General features: G+C 38.8%; 1 protein-coding gene across 5 annotated transcripts in view; it reads left to right on the forward strand.

Annotated features, from left to right (window-relative positions):
• zranb3 (zinc finger, RAN-binding domain containing 3) overlaps nucleotides 1-24,656 on the forward strand; it is a 99,726-nt gene that overhangs the window by 22,833 nt on the left and 52,237 nt on the right. For all 5 annotated transcript variants that reach the window (XM_016673831.1, XM_007557051.2, XM_016673829.1 and 2 more), the window contains exons 5-13: nucleotides 162-393; nucleotides 3,914-3,999; nucleotides 6,593-6,764; nucleotides 9,785-9,919; nucleotides 14,354-14,473; nucleotides 18,859-18,978; nucleotides 19,216-19,395; nucleotides 19,571-19,744; nucleotides 22,284-22,695. In XM_016673831.1, the coding sequence (XP_016529317.1) occupies nucleotides 162-393; nucleotides 3,914-3,999; nucleotides 6,593-6,764; nucleotides 9,785-9,919; nucleotides 14,354-14,473; nucleotides 18,859-18,978; nucleotides 19,216-19,395; nucleotides 19,571-19,744; nucleotides 22,284-22,695 (1,631 nt within the window). The remainder of the gene's footprint in view (nucleotides 1-161; nucleotides 394-3,913; nucleotides 4,000-6,592; nucleotides 6,765-9,784; nucleotides 9,920-14,353; nucleotides 14,474-18,858; nucleotides 18,979-19,215; nucleotides 19,396-19,570; nucleotides 19,745-22,283; nucleotides 22,696-24,656) is intronic.

A 24,656-nucleotide genomic window follows, 5' to 3' on the forward strand; every position in this document is an offset into this window, starting at 1 on the left:
AATAAATACAAGAACTAATTACCATATTTCAATAATTTTTTATGCATTACCTAACAATAATCTTTATTATTTGCCTATTTTTGTTTTGATCAGGCTTTCGGTGTCGCTAACAGGTTATGAACTGTCTCTGTGTTCGTGTGTGTGTGTGTGTGCTTCCACAGGGATATCAGCAGCAGTAAAGTGACAGTGCTGGGTTACGGGCTGCTCACCACAGACGCACGCCCCCTAGTGGAGGCTCTTAGCAGACAGCGGTTCGCTGTAGTCGTGGTGGACGAGTCTCATTACCTCAAATCGAGGAACGCAGCAAGGACCAAGATCCTGGTCCCTCTCATTCAGAGTGCAAAGCGGGCCATCCTGCTCACTGGTACCCCCGCTCTGGGTCGACCCGAAGAGGTAATCAGAGTTGATGGAATGAAATTTTAATGATGCCTCTTGAGGGAAGAGTACAGATTTAAATGGAGCATGCTTTTTTTAACCCAAAAGATGAAACAGACCCTGCAGATTGCAGACTCCTTGAAACGCATCTATATTTTTTGATGGATAAAAAAAACAGTGTGGACAGATACAGGAAATTCTCATGCTCAGGATGGGACTCAGCATTAGGTCAGCTCAAATTTATCTTCGCGCAAAGGTAGATCGCCATGGTAACTTGCTCTGATCTAATGTTCGAAAAGCCAATTAACTCTCTCGGGCGTCACTCATCCTTCTGGATCCTGTGGTCTTATTTCAATAACCTTTGTTGCAAAAACTTCATTTACAAAGCCCGATATGAACAGACACGGCGCTGCAATAAATGAGACAAGTAATAAAAGAAGCACGAGGGGGAGAGGAGGGGTGGAACTATTGAATTTAGAAACAATAAGAAGGGGCTATTCACAGGACCACTGTGTTTGGAGAGAGGCTGAGCCAAACCGTTCCACTCTCCATAATGATTTATTATGCCATTGTTATATATGTTATGTTGCAGGTGTATCGTAGATTACAGCCATATTCCATCATCGCTGCTGTGGAAATTAAAGAAGACTTTGGGAATTGAAAATCTTTCCCATATCCAGCATGAAGACAGTAGAGTAGCAAAACATTCACCAATAATGGGATGTTTTCCTTTCCTCCAGCATCTTCTTGCGTTTAATTATACGTTGTTACGGGTTGGGAATTAATTATTCTGAATTAAATACTTCTTTTTAGGTTTTTGTAATAAGTGAAAAATGGACAAAAACAATTATCTAATTCTTTTAGTTGGCCTTTAAAATTTTTTCCAGTTTTCAGGGTGAAACTGCATCCAAAAAGAGGATTTAAATTCTCATTTAGCTGCTAGTTTTTTTTCACTATGGTTATGATTATCACTATCTTTTTACCAGGTTAGCGTTACTTTTTTATTTTGCCTCTAGATCAGCTCTTTTTTTGTTTCACCCTAAATAATCAATTGGGTCTAAAACCAATAAAAACCTCTTATGTATATAGATAAATTTAACAGGAGGGCGGCCAGTATAATAATAACAAATATTTGAACATGTTCACATTTACATTTCTTCTAACTTTAGCCAGCTGCTGCTTCAATCATGTTAAAAACAAAAAGCAGGCTACTGTCCAACATTTATTCAAAAAATATGGCAAATCTTAGTCATTATATGAGAAAACATTGTGTTTAATTGTGAAAGTGAGGAAATACGTAAAATCCTGGGAAAGTTTTTAGTTATATTAAGTTTTATATGTCGTTATAACGAGATTACAATTTCTTGAAAAAAGCATAAAGCGGCTTCCTGTGACTCTGTTTTCTCTAGACGACAATCAAACATCAAGTTGTGTCGTTTTAATGTTTTTTAGCCTTTCTTGTTTAAACAGGAACATATTTTGGTTTTAATGAGATATAAATTATAGCATTATAACATCATGATGCTGCCATCACCACCTGAGTAATGTTCTTTAATATTTTTGTTTCTTCAGTGGAATAGTATTAGTAATGCTAACAGACTGAATCTTTGACTGTTAAGAAAAGATAAAAATGAGTTAATAATCAGCTGTTTAATTAAATATTTAGCGCTGACGTCAGATTTTGGCGACTATTTAAAAACTTGACGATAATTAACCGACGAATTCAAGCGTCTAATTAATTGCAAGGTGAAGTTACTTCTTGTTAGACATCTGCAGTCGGGGTATTATTGGCTGCGTGTGACGAACGCCATCCTGTCTCTGCCGCCACGCGCCTGCAGTGGTGCGGTTGGTTTTTAGATATCATCTCTCTGTGTGCCACTAGAGCCCAATATAACATTTTATCATCCGCAGCATAAACCCGATAAGCCCTGTCCCTGCCTGGGTGCCAGTCTCCTGGCTGCCATCATTACTCACCGTGGGCCTGACATGGCGCTCGCACAGCGCTCAGGGCATGTTGCACCGTTCGTGATGTGCCCTCATTCCTCCCACCCCATTAAATCAACTTTTGTGAGGGGGAGAAAAATGCAAAACTGCTGTTGAACAAGTGCTGAATTTAGAACAGCCGCTCGGCGCTGCGGCTGCTTATTCAGCTCACCTTGCTGAAGATTACCTGTCATTATTTCAGAAACGCTGGAAATTGGCGAGATGTGGGAGCGCTCGCTCAGACTCTAACTCTTTCTGGGGACTCTGGTGCCAGCTGGGATGTATAGCTGCTCCGTCTACCACCTAAGATTTGCTGAAGAATCACAAAATGTTTTTCTGCTGCAGCATTAATTGACTAAATTCAACATCTAGTTTGGCCTGGTTGATTCTAAAGGGTTTAACTTTAGTCGTTTAGATTGAAACGACTAATAAATGCAGTAATTTAACTGAAAAGTCTCATTAATTTTATAAATTCCTTCCACTCATGACATATTTTAGTGTTTTGTTTCTGTTAATTTACATGATTAGGGCTCATTTATATTGTCTTATGGGGTATAAATGTTTTATAATGCTCTACAAAGTAATAGGGAAGACTTTTACTGAAATCTGGCTTTCAAAGTGCTGTAATGGAAAGCTCAGTGGAAGGAAAAACTGTACACAACTAACAGGAAAGTAAGAGATATAATTTAACGTAAGAGTGAAGGTTATAATTTTACTGAATGAAAGATTATTCACAAAATATGAACACTTAAAACTCATAGCAAGTTAGCAAGGTAAAACAAAATGGCTGACTCTGAAGTGTTGCCTTTAAAATATGGCAGTTCAACTTATTTTTGCAAATCTACATTTGTCACATGAACCGATGTGAGAAAGATTTGCCATTACAGATGGTGACACATTTAGCTAATCATAATTTAGCCTCAAAATAATCTTTTTTTTAGTTGATGCTCATCTGCCCCCCTTTTTAAAGCCACCCTGGGCAACTGCCAATGAGTACAAATAAAAGAAAAAACATAAAACTAAAGCAATATTATAAAAAAGTGAGCCAAACTGTGTTATAAAGATGTTAAATGACAATTTTTTTAATACATTTGAGGTTAGATTTGAGTCACTTTTATAAATAAAGTGTTTTAAAAAGCTAAATAAGTGAAATGTTTAAATATGTATTTTTTTTATCTCAATATTCAACAATATTATTGAATAAAGCATGTTTCCCTCTTATCATTCAGCCCTACAATCGTGTCACAAGGACCCTAATTCATTATTAAGCCCGTCTTTTCCACATGAGACAAAGCTCTGTTTCCCTCTCTCTCACACCTGTGAACTTATTCACATTAACTTTTGGTTTGGCGTGAAGTTATATTGAAAATTCATCACCTACCCCATTTTGAGCATGATATGTTAACTGAAACAAAAAAATCGGTATTTTCTCTTCTTTCTTATGCACTTCTTGTTACTGTGTACTATTTTTATTTTTTTATATTTGTATCATGTTCGAATAAAATTTCATTTCATTTCATTTCATTTCATCACCTCCTGTGATTTTTTTTCACAGCTTTTTATGCAGATTGATGCCCTCTATCCCAAGAGGTTTGGAACGTGGACAGACTACGCCAAGAAATACTGCAACGCCCATTACAGGTGACATTTTCCAAATGTCTTCATATTCTCTAATTGTGCCAGGTATAATATGTGTGGTTTCCTGAAAGCCTGCAGCCATTTGCAAATCACTAGAAACTCATTTCTGTGCTTTAAGCTAACACATTTAGCAACGCTCTTTTAAAATGAAAGTAATGCCTCCGTGCCTTGATTATGTTTTTGACTTCTGCTAGTAAATTCATTTCAATCTGTTTCTTTCTTATACAAACTTTTACAGTTCTTCACAGTAAAGTTGTATTTTAACCTTAAATCTCTAAACTGAGTCATTATTAGTTTATTGTTTTCCTGTTTGTGTCACTGTTTCATTTTCAACTTCTGATCTGGAAAAAATGAACTGGAATTCCCTGAAGTCGGGGAAAGTCTGAGATTTGTTGCCTCAAATCCAACATGGCTGCCATTTTTATAAAAAAATTTGTGAAAGTTTTGTTTTATAATTTTTGTTTCATTAAGTAATTGGGGCACTTTGTTTTTGTGAACATGTTCATCTCATGTTTAGCTTAAAAGGATGAAACAAAGTGAAAATTGCAGTTTTTAGCTTGTATTGCTAACAGCAGTTAGCATCCTCATTGTCCAGCTAGCATACGAATGGGGGCCCATTTTGGACTTTTCTCAGGCTGAGTTGGTATTAATTGGGCCTGGACTCAAAAAGGATTTTATTTTGGGTCCAATTTGTTTAGCAGAAATAAGAACCATATGGGCTGGATACAAATTTGTGATGATTGAATCTGTTCACCTTAAAAAACTCATCAAGAATCACTATGGCTGCCACTTTTTACCCAAAATTGTCCTACATAAAATTTATATTCTGTGTCAATATGGGACCATTGTGTGACCTGCGGACAGCCCCATTTTCCATCTATAATCTCTGCCTGTTATTATGTGACAATAGTTAGCAAATCCTGCTAGTTTCAACCTCAGACAATGTCCAGATATGCTTTTGTTATGAACTACAAACCACAAAAGTGTAATTATTGTTTTTCTTTTACTTGTTTTAGTGAAGGAATTTTTCATTGAGTCTTTATTTCTGGTTTAGAAAACATTTTAGCAAAGTTTTAGCAGACCCTCACCTTCCAGAGTGGAGTGGATTTGCTGCTCATTTAAGGGATTGTTGCAGGAACCAGGCCACCAGTGAAGCCAGGCGGTCGATGCCAGCTGGCGCCGAGTTCTCGTAGCCGTTGACGATCAGTTACACGTGTGAACAAACGCATCAAACGCATCGCTTTGGACGTCCATCAAAGTTATCAGCTTGGTCAGGGACGGAACAGAGGGCCATCAGTGGTAACACTTTGTATATGACGGCTGGGGAATGCCGTTCTGAGACAGACACAGAGGAGGACACGGAGCGGTACCACTCATGAAAGCGAAGTTGGAGTGAGCAACTGGAGCAATCTTTGGGGCAGAGAAGCGGCGTCGCTTCATGAACTTGCTGGCTTTAAACAACACATTTTAGAAGGAGTAGTTTTGCACCTTTCAACAACAAAAACTTTAAACACTGAAGTGTGAACCAAGTACTTTTGGCAGCTCCATGTGAGGCTCGTCCACTCTTTCAGCCAGCATGGCAAATAACCAGCCTTTTGTGTGGACAGCCAGTGCTAACAATTCAAATTCTAACAAATCATTTGGCTGATAAATTGTTAAAATGTGATGGTGAGTTTTGTGACGAACCCCTCGGCTTAGAAATCAAACAAAATAGTTTTTTAGTTTTTGGCTTTGCGGAGTATCCTTAGGTGAAAACTGGGGTGCTTCAGCAGAGCGGCTCAGCAGTTAATCAGTGAGCCGGTCAGCTCCCGAGAGGGAACATTTAAAAGTGTCCACTGTTCTTTGCAGAAGTATTTAACCACAAACCTCAGCATATTTGAGAATCTACTGAGATAAACCAACACAAAGCAGTTCCTTATTGTGAATTAAAACATTTTTTTCAAACATCAAAACTAAGGTTATATGATATCTGTGTGCAAAGATGGTGCAAAACGCGCAGTTTGAATGAATATGTGGATGCTATATAGACTGGAGACAGGATGTGGACTATAAAACAGGGCATTCTGGGTAAATACATCCAAAACAAATGTGAGTCTGAGAGCGGGAAAAATGTCTTGTAGTCTTTTATCAAAGACAAATTCTACAAACGCTACAATCTCCATTTTTGTTTACATTTTATGAAGAAGAAAGTGTCTTTAGAGGTTTTTGTGTCGTTTCCTTCAGCGGTTCTTGTTGCAGCGCCTCCACAGGCGAGGAGGGGAACGGGTTTTTGAAATGGTTTGGATCGTTTGACACAGTGCAGTGTGAAAGCGAACTGCACCAAGTGAAAATTCAACAAATCTACTGGACTATGAGGCGTCAAACAGTCAAACTACAAAAAAAAAGTGACTTATTGTCCAGAAACTACAGTAAATCCAATTGAGAATATTTGGCAAAACTAAATTTGCACTTCTAAATCCAGCTGTTTGCTAACTGTATAATTATCCTTGCACTACTCTACTAAAGTTTGTGGATAAACACTAACAAAATGTGCAACTAAAGTGATACAAGTACAAGTTTCAGAATATAAATACCCTTTCACTATCTGTCTCTCCAGGTATTTTGGGCCTCGCAGGCAGTGGGACTGTCGTGGTGCGTCCAACCTAGAGGAGCTGCACCGGCGGCTGAGCCAGATCATGATCCGTCGACTCAAAGCCGAAGTTCTGAGTCAGCTGCCTCCGAAAATCCGTCAACGCATCCCCTTTGACCTGCCCAAGGAGGCTGCCAAGGTGCTCGGTTTGACATAACTTTGATAGATCTACTGTTGGCTGCGGCATCTATCACACGAAATGAAATAAATTGTTCTCGCTTGTTCATACTTTAAAAAGTTTCTACCTCCGTCTTAAGATTTATGACATCTCTCTTTCAGCCTGAGCCTCCTCCTGCTCCTCCATCACAAAGAGGATATCGGAGTATTTGTAGAGTAAATGTCACGCCTCACGCGTGGGCGTTTGTCTCTCTTTTTGCTTCCCCAAAAGTTGCGGCTGCCGGTTTCCCGCCTCCCATGCCGCGTCGCTTTCTGTCTGAATCCACGTTCGGATGCTAACACAACCTCGACCTCCGGGCTCCGCCGTTCTGTCGGTTCAGGCCCCCGTTGGGAAACAATAACAATGCCGGCGTCCACCGGGCAGCTTTTGTTGTATTTTATATCATATCAGCAGGTGAGGGGGAAACAGTGGAGGTGCTTTTTCAGCGGTAATTAACGTTCGGAGCCGGGAGTGACACCACAATGAGGAGGTTGCTCGGAAAAGTGATGATGCGGGGTTTTTATCCCATTCTCCCTAAATGCTAAGGGACGCTTTAATTGGGAGCTAGAAGTGGTTTGTGTTGCTACATAGCAACAACAATTAGAACAGGGAAAGTTCACGCTGCGCCTTGTTGGTGCTCGAATTTCTCCACTGGCTTTTTCTCTTTTTTTTTGCTTTTATATCTACTTGATGGATCATATTTGTCCGTTTAGGATAAAAGAATGCGTCCTAAAGCGGCTAAGTGGAGCGGTTTCAGGAGGTAGGAAATGGAGGTGTGAAGAGGCCAAATCCAGCACTATTGTGCTTCCAGAGAGCAGCGAAATCTGCACAATATGTGAAACATAAAACACAGAGAGGACATTATTTTCATCCAAACAAGCTATCCTTTGAAGCATAGTTTAGCTAACTGACAATATATACCGAATGCCAGGGCCACTCACCGCCTGTTTATTCCTCCTATCTCATTTTACTCCCTAATGATGGCTTTTATCTTCCACCGCCAGACACTTTTTATGCCCCTGCTGCCCTTTACGTTTTCAGCTCTGGCCTTTAGTCAGTGTTAGCCTGGCGAATATCATTGCGGGTGGAGCGCTTTCCCACTATGGTGGCTTTTTTTTTTTTTTGTGTTTACTTTTTCAAACAGGGAAATTATATAGAATGTGTGAATGCTTGAATGTAGTTTTAATAGGAAATAAACACAGAGAAGAGGCTGAGCGCGCACAGACAAACATCAAGGATGCTATTTAACATTCATCCTTGACATACCAATTCAGTAAACACAAATATGCATTCGCTATATATATTGTATATATATATATATTTATATCTATATATATATAGATATATATATATGTGTGTGTGTGTCCTGTTGTTATTAAGCTTTCCTAGTTTTCTCATTTTCTTTGGCTTCACCTTTGACCTCCTTTTATGTGTTCCTAATCAGGCAAGGTTCACCTCTGGCTTCACAGCATTGCATCATTTGATATGCAGCGCTCTAAGAAAGCGTCTTCTTCCTGTTGCATTGTATTAATCAAAAAGTTGTGAGATTTGGTAGCTTCAACTCAGTATAAATAAAGATAAAATTGAGAAAAAAAATTACTTTGCTAATGCAAATTACAGTAAATTAATGCACAGTTGCATGAATTGATGCATGTTAGGTCTATTACATCTGCTTAATAACTCTGTGTAGTTTATAAACAAAAATCATAATTTTCTAATACTTGAATGTTGTTTATATTCATAAAAATCTCATTTGAATTGTATATATTAAATGAAAAAAAATATATTTTTTTTACTGCTTACTAAAAAAAATGAATGAAAGTTTTTGTAATGTTTGTTATAAATCATTGTTGATCTAAAATATAAAAAGGTCTCACATGTTTTGCTTTATTAATCCCTCTAGTCTAAACATATCGGTGACAAATTTGCAGTACCGTAACTCTGCGACACTTGGTGCCATCTGAAAAATTCCAGCGATTTCTGAAAGGAATATCGAGTTATTACGGTAATTTCACTCCCACCGTAGCAGGAAGTGAAATTAATCCTGGGGCGTTCTTTTAATAGATGGTAAATTACAAAAATAAGTTGCAAGAAAGAAAGTTTTGTCTTTGTTCAGCAACACAACTAAAATATGATTGTTTAGTTTAAAGGATTGCTATGCTTAAGTCTGATTTTTGAGAAAATATTGCTGGATGTTTGTGAACCTTTTTACTATGTAATAAAATACAGTTACTTTTTGACAGACGCTACACTTGGCTCAAATTTGTTGTAGACCAATTGTGAGACGTAAGGAAAAAGATAAATAAATTAAAATCTGAAAAGTGTGGCGCATTTTCAGGAAATTTAAATGTTGTTGTAACTCGCATTAATTCAGATTCAGATGGACTCCCATCCATTTTTTATCTAGAAATAAGAAGAGGTTGAAACAAATACACAGCATACTTTTACTGTTTCACTAACTTCATTGAAGTTTGAGGAAAAGGTTGGGGAAACCGCCGTCAAACGAGGTTTTCTACCAGTCCGTGATTGAGCTCCGTCCCGGTAAAACAAACTCGGATTCCCTCGGCGTGTTTTGTTTATGAGCGGACGGAAACATATGCTGCTCTTCACAGGCAGCATTCCCCACTGCGATCTTCGCTCCCGCCTTAAATACTCCTCGCCAATCACCTTGAGAGCGGGCAAGGCGCCTTTTGATTTATTGTAGCGGCTGGGCTGCTTCTCCATCTTCGACCCCGGCTTGTCACAAGGCGGCTATAATTGGGAGACGCTCATGACCCACCTAACACAGCAGCCCAGGCGGAGGGGGGAAGCATCCTTGGGAATTCTCCATCTCTCTCTCTGTTTCTTTCTATCTCTTCCAGGAAAAAAGTAGGACACCCAGCAGCACCATTAATTGTTTTGCCCTTTATATCTCAATAACAGGCAAGAACAAGAGAGAAGAGGAGGGTGGATGAAGGTTTAAAGGACACAGCCTCACCGTCTTTGTGCTCTCCTTTGTGCAGGAGGCCTCGGCCTGCTTCGCCGAGTGGGAGAGGCTGATGAAGGGACTGGGGTTAGGGGTCGCCACTACGGAAAACCCCTTCACAGAGGTCATGAGTCTGGTTACACAGATGTACAAACAAACAGCTATTGCCAAGGTAAAGGGAGACCAGCTGCTTCAAATGTCCTGATTCCTCCAGTCCAGCAAATAGTTGATGAAGTTGGGTTTACTCTTTATTTGTCTGAAAGTTGTCAAAAAGTCAGAGGAAGCTCTGTACTGGTGGCGAAAAACACTTTTAGTAGCTGGGTTGTAACATTCTTCACTGCAACTAAAACCTCACATCATAAAGTTCTGACTAATCCAGAAAAATCATCCTTACATGTGACATTTTAATGCACAACAGTGATTTCTAATTAAAGATTATCTCTGCTAACTCAAGACAATAATGATTTCAAGCACAACTTCTGCTCTAGTCAGCGAATTACAATGGCGAAGTGAACTACACTGAAGTAAATTTAGCTAATTGTGTTGTCTGATGTGTAAAAATCTTGCTAAATTGAATTATAAAATATAGATTAGACATGTAAACATCTTTTCAGTGCGTTAGTCTGTACCTGAGCACTGAATTATTGCCACAAAACTGAAGCTAGAAGAAATGATGAATAAGAGATGTAATGCAATGTTACCTGTAAAGTAGGTGAAATGTAAAACTCTGAAACATTGTTCATAAAGTTCTGAAACTTGAACCACAAACTTGCTTCACTAACATGAAGAAAATGGTGCTTTGTTTTAAACATTTGTTATAAGTAAAGTTACATTTGTATTCACCCTCTTTTAATTTGTTACATCCAGTGGAAAGTTTCCACTTCCACTAATGCGCTAATAGCAGAGCTCATTTTTTTTTGTTTAGCTAACTTTAGAAACATTTAGCGCATTTAGCTTCCGCTAAATTTCCAGATATCCTTGATTTACTGTTTTGTAATTTTGACATTCATGTTGAAGTTTTGGTTATTGACTATTAGCAGTTCTTTTAAGCTTTTAAAGTAGATAGAATTTGAATTGAAGTTAGCTTGATAGCATTAGCTTCTGCTAAAAACCTTGTTAGTGTTTTGTTTTAGCATTATTGAAGCTAATATTTATAATTAATGCTTTAGGGTTAGCATAACTAACTTTTTAGCTAGCAGTAAACAAAATTCAGAGCAACAAACTAGCTTCAGAGCCGTTTAAATTAATAAATAAAGTCCACATGTTTCTTAAAACCTCAGAGTTTTAATAAACAGGTGGAGGAAACAGCAAGTTAAAAATCCAGAACGTTTCGACATCTCCAGGCGCTGTTGTTGGACTTGACGCGGTGAACGGATGGCGCGGCATCATTCTCAGCACGCTCGCCTGTGTGCTCACGGGAGATCTCATGGGAAAGCGTTGCCATGGTAACAGAGCCTAATGGTGACCAGTGAAAGCACTTAGACAAAGTAGGGGAGTTATAACCAAGGCATTATTTAGCCGCGTCCAGCCTGGCTAGATTACACCTTATATCAAAGTTACACACCACACTAAAATAGAATCGCTGTGATGCTGTTGCCATGGAAACCCGTTCGGCTCTCAGTTTAACAGAGATGTCTTTTTTTTTTTAATGAGAGGGAGAATGAGCTCTGTGGGAAGGTGGCTGGACGCATCCTGGAGGAAGGATGCCGGGGTCAGAGCCGCTGGAATCCAACATTCATTTACATTCAGAGGAAACATTTTTGCCGTAATAAAGCCTTCGCCGTCTGATCCGCCCCCCCGCCCTCGATCGCTAATCACGGGAGCTCCGAGAACAGGCGTCTCCACCGTCTCTTGTATTTGTAGGTGAATAAACCGCCATCTGCCCGCGTTCGAGGGCTGGCATTCCTCTCAATTAGCCAAAGTCCCTCAGCCATGAGGAGCTTCGCCCCGAGGTTAACAAAGACCGGAGATAACCAACAAATGCAATCATTGACACGCCGCTCGCTCCGCCTGCCTCCAAGCTTGGATCCTGCTTTTCTTTTTTGTACTTGGTGTTGTTTACTGATTGGATTTCTGCTTAGTTTAGCCTAAGTCTGGACCTCCTTTCATTACATCCACCTCAAGGCCAATACTCCCGGACCAATCTCATTTCCTTTCAGAGTTCAACACACTTTTGGTACTTTAGAGGGGGAGGGGGGAAACAAACAAAAAACAACAGTGCTTCCTTTTTTTGGATCATTGGGAGGGTGGAGTGGTGTGATAAGTTCTAACATGTATGTCGCTCTGAGGAGCATCGCGGGCCCTGCCTGCCTCCCAGCACTGCCAGGCGACAGAGCTGCCAAACGCCTTTGGGGTATTTTTGTTGCTTTACCCGCCAAGCATCTGCTCCCAATTACCAAGAGAGGACAGCTCTGAAGCCGGACTTTAAAGCGAAAGATAACGGGTCCGCTTCAGACAGCCGAGAAGTTTATGCACTAATTAAACTCGGCGGAAGGAAGCGGGCGAAGCCAAGCCGTCAGTAATGAGGACCCCTCTGATCAGAACAGGGTCGGCGGGCCTGGCGGACAGATTCATTATCGGGCGCATTGGCTAATTATCAGCAGAGGTTCTCCCTCCAGAGCAGGTGTGACGGCTGCGAAGGTTGTCAGGTTTGTGGGGGGAGATTTTAGGAGCTGGATTCACACCACAGAGGCGAAAAGCGCCTCGTAAGGGCTCTGTTAGACTCAAATCAAACCTCAATATGTCCTCACTAGTTGGTGCTATTCTCGGTTGCCCCGGTGAGCCCGGGGGCTCCTAAATGAGCCGAGTCCGGATGCTCCATGACGGCCACACACACACACACACACAAACACACACACTGACATGATAGGCACGGATATCTGCAGGGCACAGTTAACTCCCTCGCTTTTTGCCTCCTTTTTTTTGAGTTAGGGGAGGTGATTGTTAGCTTCACACTGTCAATCAAGGTCAGGAACTTCAAAACAAGAAACAAGCAATAGGCTGTTAAATTTGGGCTCTGATCTTTTCTCACGCATTGTTGCTGCTTCGCTTCATAAATAAAACAAAAACCAACAGACAAAAAAAGAACGAAAGTGTTACATAAGGAAGAAAAGAGCCAATAAGTTGGGAGTGACGCATTCAAGACACTCGCCGCATTAATTTTGCACTGCGGTTGACACTTTGACAGCTAACAGGACCCAACTTTTTTATTATTTTTTTTATTATAAAAAAAATAAATAAAAAAATCTGAAAATGTTCCAAATGCACTCCCATTATTTCTGCTTAAATATAAGCCCAGTCAACTTGATTTTTCTGTTATGTACAGCAGCCTCCACATTTACTGGCAGCCTGGTTAAAAAACTCTGAAAAATCCAGAAAATTACAACCTTTAACTTGAGAACATCAGTGATCGGAATACATAATAGTTGATGCAAAATCAATTTAACTGCAATCCCTGCATCATAAATATGACGTGATGCCTCAAAAGGGGCAAAATAAGAGAACATGCCATTCTAGAAAGAAGAAATAAGACAGAGTAAGTTTCTTTGAGCACATTCTGGAAGGCTGTTTGCAGCTACTTTTTTTATTTTCGGACAGTTGTTGTGTTGCGTAACCGTGGCAACAAGGTCCCAAGAGTAGAGCGCTATCATAATGGGTAAGAATCATATCTTAGTACATTTCAGCAACAAAGCAGTTCAAAGTCAATCGCGTTGTAAATTAAAAGAAACTCAGTCATTTTCATTTGCTTGATTTATCGTTTTTCTCTTTTCTCTTTCTTCCTACCAAAACTGATTTGGTCTCAACTATCCCTTTGTTTGCAGAGACTTCATTATTCATTTTATTTGTTGTTTTCTTAATTAATTTTGGTTATTTCAAATGTCTTCCAGTTCCAGTGTTTAAATGTTCATCCGAATTTAAAACTTAGCCTTGAAAATGTCAGTATTGCTATTATATTACTTGGAAATGGTCTGAAAACAGCAATATTATCGTTTATCGCAATAAGTTCTGGGACAATTTATCGCCCAGCAAAATTTGTTATTGTCATAAAAGACACCACACAGTAAAACCAGTAAATATTGCATTTTGTCAAGTGTGAAATTGATTTATTTCCAGGATTTTTACATGTTTTTACCAGAGGTCTCAACAAATATGGCGCTGAAACTTCAGCTGAAATACGAAACCCTCGATTTAGTACTGAAACTTCTTGTTTTTCCGATCAATCATGTGTCAATATGTGGATTTTTACGTACCTGTCGTCGCCTTAATCAAAAAGAGTACACACACACACACACACACACACACACACACACACACACACACACACACACACACACACACACACACACCAGTCATATTGCTGAGTTGCGAGCTATCGATTTGCTCTCGCTATCTGCGAGCTGACAAATGCGCCCCGGCCGCCGCGTTTGCTCGCTGCTTTTAAAGTCAGGATCCCCGGCATTCAATAGCGAATCGATCACACAGAAAGGATGCAGCGGTGATTAATTGACTTCTTTACTGATCTTGCCGCTGTGTGGCGGAGCGGCAGCGTGATGGATTCAGTGTCTCTCTTTCATCCGTGTCTATTTCTGTGTGCATGTGCGGTCAGGCGGGAGCTGTGAAGGACTACATTAAGATGGTGCTGGAGGCAGAGCAGCTGAAGTTCCTGGTGTTCGCCCACCACCTCACCATGCTGCAGGCCTGCACCGAAGCCGCCATTGAGGCCAAGGTAACCTCAGGCGGCGTGGCGGCGTCTTGAAACGGAAAACAGACATTTTGTTGCACATAAAACAGATTTGGATGCAGAAACAATCATACTGTTAAAGGAGATGCTAGTATATGTCTTCAGTTTAGTTGCAGGATACAATATTTCCTCTGTGATTTTGTGCCTGAAATTCTACTCTAACATTCAAAATTGTTTGGGTTTATTTTGCGCTAAGATAAAGGTGGGAGTTTAGTGTATATGTTAGTGCAAGATGCATTAAATCTGATTGTAGGATAATAGTTTTGATGGGTCCAGTGTAAGTATTGAGAGACTTAAAATGAGGGATCTTGCTCCTCAAATTGAAATTCAGTCAATTTTGGGTTTTGACAGAGAAATTTCCCCAGACTAAATGAATTTGCTACTTTAATTTAGCCCGTTTTATCTTGTTCCATTTTTAAATTATTTTTACTTATTTTTACTTATTATTATTACTTTTAATCTTAAAGGGCCAATAGCATAATCAAGTAATTCAATCCCTTGAAATTAGGTCTCTCTCTCTTTTTAAGAACTTCTGCTGTTTCTGAAACTCCGCCTTCATGAAGTCATCCCAACTTGGCTCCTCTGTTAACTCTTTAGCGACGTTTATACCAGCTTTTCACTGAGAAGTAGCTCTTATAAGGAGCTCTGCAGTTCCTCCAGGTGTTTGCTAATTGCTGCTGGCTAGTCTGAAGGAGCTGAGTGGAGGAGGGGAAGGGAAGCTGGGAAGCTTTCGAACTCCAGCTTTGAGGAGGAGCTTGGTCCTTGGAGGCGGAGCTAAATATAATCAACCAGGCATTTTGCATAGCTGAATAGTTGCCGTGGAGATTAAAAGATTTCTCAAAATGGTAATGGTAATGAATTAGTATAAAGCAAATTGGTGATTGGGCTTTTTCTAGCTTATAATTCTTGTCTCCTACCGACTTGGTTGCTTAAATCAGATGTTTTTTCATGACATTAAGTCAAATCAGAAAATCTGACCTCACACTATGAGGCAGCCAGATCTACCAAAGTATTTGGTTAAGCTTCTGAGAGAGGAAACAAAGCATTAAGAAACAAATAAAGCACCTTTGATGTGCATAAACTCACTATGTTCCTCAGAACATGAAAGCACCACCAGTATTTTTAATTTTTTATTTATTTTTTGTGCTTCTTTTTGTCCTGCTGCCTTAAACACAATACCCGACTGATTACAGAGACAGGACGTCTCATCGTAATTATCAAGGTTTTTTTCTGCGGTGGTGATCTGTTTTACCAGCCTGGTAGGTTTGATATTTTTTTTATATCAGGCAAATCATTTAGATGTTCACCTAATTTTTTTTTTTTTTTTTTTGCTAAATCTCACTTTGTAAATCTTGACAAAGTTGAATATTGGTTGCAGCTGGTTTCAGGAACCTGTACGGCTTCAAGACTTTACATATAACATATTGTGGTTAAAAATATTAGTTACTCCAAAAGGAGTGCAGTTGGTAGTTTAGGGAAGAGTTTTAGATTTACACAAGTTGACTTTGGTGGCTATTCTTGGATATAAGTAAAAATAATTTGTAGATGTGTCTCAACAAATAAAGTCAGCTGACAAAGTCAATATTTATCTAAATTATTTAATGCGTTTGCTGCAATGTTTGACAAAGAAAGCTCCAGTTTGGTTCCTGAAGCGGTCTGTACAGAGTTTGTCAAATGACTCAGAGTTTATATTTTACACCGGCAGCACAGATCACTTTGCAACAAAAGCACAGGCTGTTTTCTCTGTCTTTAGTTTCATATTTCCATTTAACGTTCCAACTCCAGAGACTTTCATTGCCTATTAAATGTAACCTGGAGATACTAATCGTGCAGAGTGCATTTATATTTCACACTTCCTTTCTGGCTTATCAGACATAATTGGCCCCATGTTTTAGTTTTATTCTTTCATCCATAGTCCCGCTGGGTTTATAAAGCGAAACTCAGTCATAGTTGCGATTTACTTTGACAGAGTAATGATGTCTGTGCTCACAAGTAGAGCTTGTACTGACAGCAGATGCTAGCTGTCATGAATTATTAAAATCTCGGGCTTTTAAGCCGGTTGCAGGTGTATAATTAAATGCAGCACAATATTTAAATAATTAACAAATTACTCATATCGCCTGATAAGAATCTCCAAATTCTTCAAGAAAACTGCATCCTAATTTACTTTTTTTCTCGGGGAAGTAAACTTTTCTTCCTAAGTTTTTTTCTTCTTTTCTTCATCTACTCATTACAAGCGAATGTATTCTCTTAGGTTGGCGTCAGCAACCTGTGAAGCAGTTCAAGTGTGCATTTGTGTGCATAGCAGAGGTCGAGAATTTGTCATTCGAATGTAATGTGATGGCACGAGGTGTGATAACACATTCCTCCTTGAGACGCTCACTCCGCAGTGTGTTCGCGCTCACCAATTAACAACGAGCTAAAAAAAGGAACGTCAAGCAACACCGGGAGATGTGAAGCCTTGGCAGAGACGGCTGTAACGTCACTGTTTTCGTGCTCCGTGTGTCTCACCTGTTGGTGAACTGATGAGAAGGTTGTTGAGCACTGATTAAATCAAACAATAAAGATCCCAGTTCAATTATCAGATTGACTTGTGTTGAGGTTTTTTTCAGTTTAAGGTGCTAATTTCCACAGAAATGAGTGGATACGTTTATTTGACATTTTATTGTTCCAGAAATCTTTTATATATTCATGTCGTCACAGTTGAATTAACATCTGGGAGCAGCGCAGTGTGAACATTGCGTCCCACTGTTGGCCACTGTGTTGCTCCACAGGACTGATGGACCCAAATCAAATCAAAAGAATTCAGTCTCCATAATGCAGTGGCAGCCGGCTGAATGTCAAATTCATGTTTTAATTAAACAAAACCCTTGATTTCAGTTGTGTTTCTCTTCTGTTTACCTGCTTTACAAAAGGTTTTAATGATCAGGCCTGCATGATGTGCTCATTCTAAAATGTCTAGTAAAGATGGAGAGAATACAGAGTAATAAAATAGCTGGGAAGAAATGAAACCTCTGCCTTTTCATAGGATGAACCATAATTATATTCAGTGAAGAGTGCAGATAACCCTACTTCCCTCATCATCTCTAGTTATTTGTGTAATCTTTTATACTATATTCATAAAGGAGTTTTTGGATAATAAGGCTCAACCTACTACACCTGAAAACCTTCAATCATACTTTATTCATTAGCTTTTCTCCTGCCTACAGGAGAGATATCTGGCAAAAACACAGCTGAAAATAGATTGTTAGCAATAACTCTAGATTTTCTGCTTAATTTAGCTGCTCCTTTTTTGTTATTCCATAATGTTGCTGTTAAAGTGTGATTTAGTATCTAAAAAAGACACATTTTATTGAATTAGCACTGTTTCTCAACCAACCAAAAACTGGCTAACATTCTAGCAAGCTAGCATCCAAGGAGGGATGGAGGGTAAGAGTATTTATTTTTCTTTTTTAAGTAAATTTGTGTCAATTTTACATTATGTGCGACATTTATACTTTTCATATGCATTTTTCTTCAAATTTTATTTTTGTCTTCAAACATTTGAGAGAATTATCTGGCTAATTAGTAATAGAGTAGTAGTTAATTGTTAGCATGTGTTTTTACAGATGCTAGCAAGCTAACACGCCTAGAGGGATCCGGGGCAAGAGTATTTTTGTAGGTTTATTAGTCTGTATTTTACATTAAAGGTGGCATTTATACTTTTATCAAGTTTTTTTTAGTCTTGTTTTGTCATTCAACATTTGAGAGAATTATCTGGCTAATAATAGTTAATTGCTGAAACACTTTCACTAGCTAATGGCTAACTGTAGAATATAACGTATATAATATTGTTTTTATTGAAGTATTTAACTTCCACTTGCTGTGCAGTAGTGAAACATTATTTTTGATTCATCTTTTGTCACCTTGCTTTTATTTTTTTTGATAGTTTATTAAAACTATACATCTTCACTGTCATAATTTCTCAAACTTTCTTAGGAAAGTTTGAGAAACTGTTACCTCAGTTCCCAGAATGGCTGCTGGATTAGTTATCTAATTATCTGCAAATGTGTTTATTTCTCCTTCTGAAAACAAAATATCCAGAAAAATACTCGGGTTGTATTGCTAATATCAGTTAGCATGTAGCCTAGCTTGTAACAAAACAAACAAATCCAATAGTTTTTGTCTTTCTTACAAGTTCCAACTTGAGGTTATATTATTAACTGATGATACCTTAGCTCTTTCCAGAACTCTAATTTTAGTACCTAGAATTTGTTCTATTTTTGATAAAAAAACAAAACAAAACAGTAGTGTTATTGCTTTGCCATAGCACAAGTGGCACTTTTTAAACATGAATTAATCACTAAAACATGTCTCCTCTGGTCTGCCAGGCTGGGTACATACGAATTGATGGCAGCGTGCCTTCATCGGAGCGAATCAAGTTAGTCCACAAATTCCAGAGCGACCCAGAAACCCGAGTCGCCATCCTCAGTATCCAAGCAGCCGGTCAGGTACTCTGATGAAAACTTACTGCTGAACTATGAATCACCGTATTGTTTTTCCTGTTTTAGCTGAAAGGTAAATAAAAATATGAAGTGGCAAATAGTAAATAAGGTATACCCTAAAGGCATTCCAGTCAGAAGAAGCATCGTCTATTTTGAGAGTTTAAGTGTGCTTGAATTGTGCATTTTTCTCAACTTATGCTGCATTTCTGTGTGTGTATGTGTATGTGTGTGTGTTGTGTCTAGGGTTTGACCTTCACCGCTGCCAGCCATGTGGTGTTTGCTGAGCTCTACTGGAACCCTGGACACATGAAGCAGGCGGAAGACCGCGCTCACCGCATCGGGCAGACGTCCTCTGTCAACGTGCACTACCTCATCGCCAAGGGCACCTTTGACACAGTCATGTGGTCCATGCTCAACAGGAAGGTAGCGCTGACGACATTATGCAAGCATGCTGGGATTAATTCGTGCAAAGCTGCTGAAACTTTCAGTCGTGACAGTCATGTTTACTTCATATGACGCGTGACTAATAAAAATATTTTAGAGCTAAATAGAAAAAATAAAAACGACAGATTAAAGCTGAATGTTGTGTGACTTCCAGGAAACGGTTACTGGTAGCACATTGAACGGCAGGAAGGAATACCTGAAGGCTGATGAAGGTGACAAGGACAAGTGGGAGTTCCTCAGCCTTGCCAGCGCTTGGACACCGAGTGAGATGGCGCTACCGCTGGAGGGAAACACAGGAAATGTGAACGATGACATTTTCTTCTCCTATGTGAGTTTCTCAGAATCTCTGATTGCAAAGTCAAGTCATTTTACATTTACCACATTCCCTGTTGGTATCTTTTCTTGCAAAAACATTTTTACCCATTGATACTTTCTACACTTTGTTATATGAGAATTTCAATGTGTTTAGCTGAAGCAAAATCAAATCAAAAATGAAATAAAATTTTATTTGTATAGCACCTTTCAGAAACAAGACATTTCAAAGTGCTTTACCTTATGAAAACACAAAAATCAGAGTCATAAACAATTGAAACATTTCATTTTGTCGTCGTTTGTTGATAGATGTTTCATAAGCTGTTGGGTTTTTATCTGGAAGTTTATTCCAGATTTGTGCTGCATAGCAATGTAAATACATTATTCAAGACTTTTTACATATACTTAAAAAATGTTTTAATTTATACTCTATGGCAGTGGATAATAAAAATGAATTAATAATTATTTTAGTTGTTCAAGAATAAACTAACCCTGCAGTACTCTGCTTAAATAAATAAAGACTTTAGATTCAAAACGTATTAGAAGAAAGATATCCAGTGAGCAAATTCTTTTGGACTCGACTGAGAAGAAGAAAAGCATTTAGTCACTTATCAGTAACAAGAACAGGGTTTCACCAAATCATCAAGAATAATCATCGTCAAATATACATCAATTATTTTGATCAACTTTCCAGTTATTATGAATCAAACTTAACTAAACAAATGGGTTTTAAATTAACTCCGTAAAGGTCATTAAAAGATGAAAACTTTGAGGTGTTCCTATAAATTTCCTTTCTAACAATTTGTTGTTAAGTTTTCTATAAATAAGGATAAAAAGTCTCCAGGGGTCCCAAACGGCCCCTGGGCCGCACTTTGAACACCCATATTTCGTTTGTTAACTTTGATATTCAATGTTAGCTTTTATTTTCCTTTCATTTCACAATTATTCCCTGCCTTGTGTTGGGCTATCACATAACATCCATTGACATTTGTGGTTGGAAAATGAAAAAATATGAACAGGCGTTCAGTTTTTTTTCTTTTACCAACACTAATTATGCTCATTTAGTCGGTTGCAACCGAGGAGATATGGTTTCTTTGTGTGGTTTTCTTTTTTAATTCTGCGGTTTAATGGCTCCAGTTGATTGTATCAAAGCACTTAACTAATCAGCTGATCTTTGAGCAACTGCTGACATGACCCTTTTAGATTTTCTACCAAAGCCAAACATAAGCCTGCTGAGTTGAAGAGAGCGATTTTCAGATAAGCCACAGATCAGTGGTAGTCAAAGGCTTAAATGAGCAGAAAAAATATCTGCATGTTGAATTAATTTTACCAAAAAAAAAATGGTGGGATATTTTCGAATGGATTAAAGAACAATAGAAGTTGATGAACCGGATTAAATAGGGTTATTTTGAATTTAAAGGCTGGGACAATACTTAAATGTCTTAAATTCAAATTTGTTTAGTTCCAGTTTATTTTTATTTAAGCAAGAAATTCATTTGAGGTTCTGTTTAGAATAATCAACTCATAATACAGGATGTCCTTACACCCTTAAAAAGGCCATGTTTTTAAAAATAAGGCCTTGAAATTTCTTAATTCATTGAAAAACAATAAATTGGCCTTAAATACCTTAATCACAGGTCTTAAATCTGTTTTAATCTCATATATTCTAGGTAGCTTTATTTTATGCTGCGGGACTTTACTGTTATGCAAACCTTTGAGTCGAGCAGACATAACATTATAGTCTGTGACTCAAGGTGGTTGTGGCTACCGCTAACTAGCTGCTAATATATGCTGGCAAGCTACCTAGCTATCCAGAATATATCTAGCTGGCTAAGACGAAACATTGTTGAGCCAGCTGCAGATAAATTTGCACTAACGTGATGCATGTAAAAAACCTAGTTAGCATTACACTTGATAGCTAGCTAGCTGCTAATATACTCGTTCCAGTTATATAGCTAGCAAAAATATATCTAGCTGGATAAGATGAACAGTGTTGAAGATAAATTTGCACATGATGGATGTAAAAAACTAGTTAGCATTACTTGTGCTAGTTTGCGAGGAAGAGTGTATTACCATAAGCTAGCTATATCTAGCAAGAGTTTACATATACAGCTAGATTGATAGCTAGCTAGCTAGCTTTTTTATGTCCATCGTTGGTAAATATAAATTTATCTCCATTTTTATCTTAGCCAGTGACTAAATTGTTGCAAATCTATACAATTTATTTATTTGCGATTCTTGTTTATATATTTCTGACTTGATATTGGTCTTAAATTCCTTTCATAGTGGTCTTAAAAAGTCTTAAATCTTAGTTAGTGAAACCTGCAGATACAAAGTATTTATACCTCAGTATGTAGGGGACTATAAATATGGGTGGAAAACGGTCAGAGGGAATATCAATTAAAGTTTTTGTCTACATAAAAATAAAAAAACATTAAAAAAAAACAGCCAAACTATTTCCTAAAGAAATGAGATGTTTGTTTTTTTTGTAATTGATATTCCAAACTCTTCTGCTTGGAGACAACTCTAACCTGACCTTACATCGTTTTTCTTAGTTTGAGAAAGAGAAGCAGCACGATATTCGCTCGTTCTTCTCGCCAAGTGCCAGCAAGGAGAAGAAGAGGAAGAAACCAGATGACGAGGAACCGTCACCATCTCCGTCTCCGTCCCCGGAGCTGGTGGAACAAGTTGACGCCGACCGCTCTCCCTCCTGTGTGAATCTTGACCAGGACTTTTCACTGCAGCTGAAGAGGCTTCGAACGCCCAAGTCCAGGTCGAGCCCCGGGTCTCGGTTTGCCGGGAAGCGGAGGTTGACGCCGGGATGGAAAAGCCCACAAAGTCCCGCCTCGTTTGTCCGCCGGAAGCTTCCGGAGACATGGAGCTGCGGGGCCTGCACCTACTCCAACAGCGGCCTGCTGCCTTTCTGCGAGATGTGCGAGTTCCCGCACTCGTCTGGGCTCAAACCAGGTAAGGCGGAGAAGTTAGTAAAACACTAATCATATCATCTAAAGATGTTTGTGTCTGTCTGTTGTGGACTTCTTCTTTTAATTCACAAACAATCCCACCGAATTCAATTTTAAAAAAGGACAACACTGCCCCCGTCTCTTGCTTAAACCGAAGCACCTGAAGCAAAAAAAAAAAATCCATTCAGCTCTTTATTTTCCTCCCTGTCAATATCAATCCGAGCAGTCTGTTGACATAATACTTTCGAGCAGCATTACAGATTTCACCAGATGGAGACGCGATATAGCGAAAGATGGAGGCAGCCTTGCCAGTGTCTGAAATAGCTCCGCTCCGAGAGGATTGTCTGTCTCTCTCTCTTCCTGCAGATGACAAGGACACAGCATAATTCTCACCTGTCAAGCCAAGAGAGAGAGAGAGAGAGAGAGAGAGAGAGAAGGCGGCTGCTACTGCTGCTAACGCCTCACATAAAGTTGGGGAAAAGTTGAGCTGGCTCTAGGTAATATCTCTGACAGCCTATGATTGCGTCTTGCAGAAGAGCAGGGAGGGAAGTCGTTATGACCCGGCAGACTGCAGGTCTGCGCTCCTTAAATGTCTGAGGTGCATCACAGATCGGCTGGAAAAAAAAAATAAAAAATCGAAACTGGAATGAGGTTCAAAATAGTCAGGCAAAAAAAAATAAAAAATCGAACTTTTAACTGGACTTGGCGAACTATTAGACCAGTGTTTCCCAATCCTGGTCCTCAAGGCACACTGCCCTGCATGTTTTAGGTATTTCCTTGCTTCAGCACAGGTGATTTCAATTAGCAGGTCTTTGCTGAACTGCAATCAGCTGAATGAGGTGCATTAAGACAGGGACATTTCTAAAACATGCAGGGCAGTGTGCCTTGAGGACCAGTGTTGGGAAACACTGTATTAGACAACAAATTATACTGAAAAAAATCATCATAGTGACAACTGGTGTGATTTTAATTTGGTGTGATTTTAAGATGGAATACAAATTAGAATTTTATTTTTTACAATTTTTAAATAAAATGTGCATCATTTCCATCAAAAATGCACTAAAAAGATCGATGCACAATCTTAAAAAACTTGATTTAGTAATCTTAAATATGTCCAGAATTTATAATTTAGACCTTAAATTACAATTTGCAAATCTTAAATTGGTAAATATCTTCCTTATTTGCTGTTTTTTTGTAATAGTCAGTAATAACCTGTTTGCATTAATTCTGAGAAATATGTTTGGCCATAATTACCATTGAAGGAAAACGGGAAGAGAAGTTTGTAAACTTGAAATGAAATGAAGAAATAGTTTTTCTTTCTATGTAGCTAGAAAATGACTAAAGGATAACAAAGTCAATAGATAAATAAATAAAAAATGTTGTTTTAAGGCACTTTAAACTTCTGATTTCAACTGTAACTGCAGACATATCTAATATTATTAAGTTCTCTTAGACAATTATATTAATAGTTATATTTGACGCTCAAGTTTTCCTGTCTTTTGACGTTCATTAGTGACTTTTGAGTGTCTTAAATGCCGTGACAGGATCTATATTAAGTTCACAGCAGTCACTGAATGTGCTGAAGGTCTGTTTGCAGCTGACGCACGAGAAAAGAGAGAACAAACAGGCACTACCTCCATTTTTTTTTTTGTATTATTATTATTTCTAAGGCTCACCCCCACACATAAAACACACAGAACGCCCTCCTTCCACCCCGCCCCGTTCCAAGCTCCACTGCAGCAGATGCTTGATAACTATTCAGCATTCACACTCCTCTTTGTCACAAGCGCCACTCTGCATTCACAGCGGCGGGCTGTGTCAGCTTGCTAGACAGGAAATTTAACAACCTGCTAAATTTGTAAATGACAGACTGTGCGGGAAAATAACAACTGTATTTATGGAGATATCTCTCAGCTTGCCACTGAAATCCTCAGCACTCGAGGACGCAAGAAAATAATCAGGTGG

Source organism: Poecilia formosa, unplaced genomic scaffold (genome assembly GCF_000485575.1).
Source record: "Poecilia formosa unplaced genomic scaffold, Poecilia_formosa-5.1.2 Scaffold83, whole genome shotgun sequence".
Classification (NCBI taxonomy): Eukaryota; Metazoa; Chordata; class Actinopteri; order Cyprinodontiformes; family Poeciliidae; genus Poecilia; species Poecilia formosa.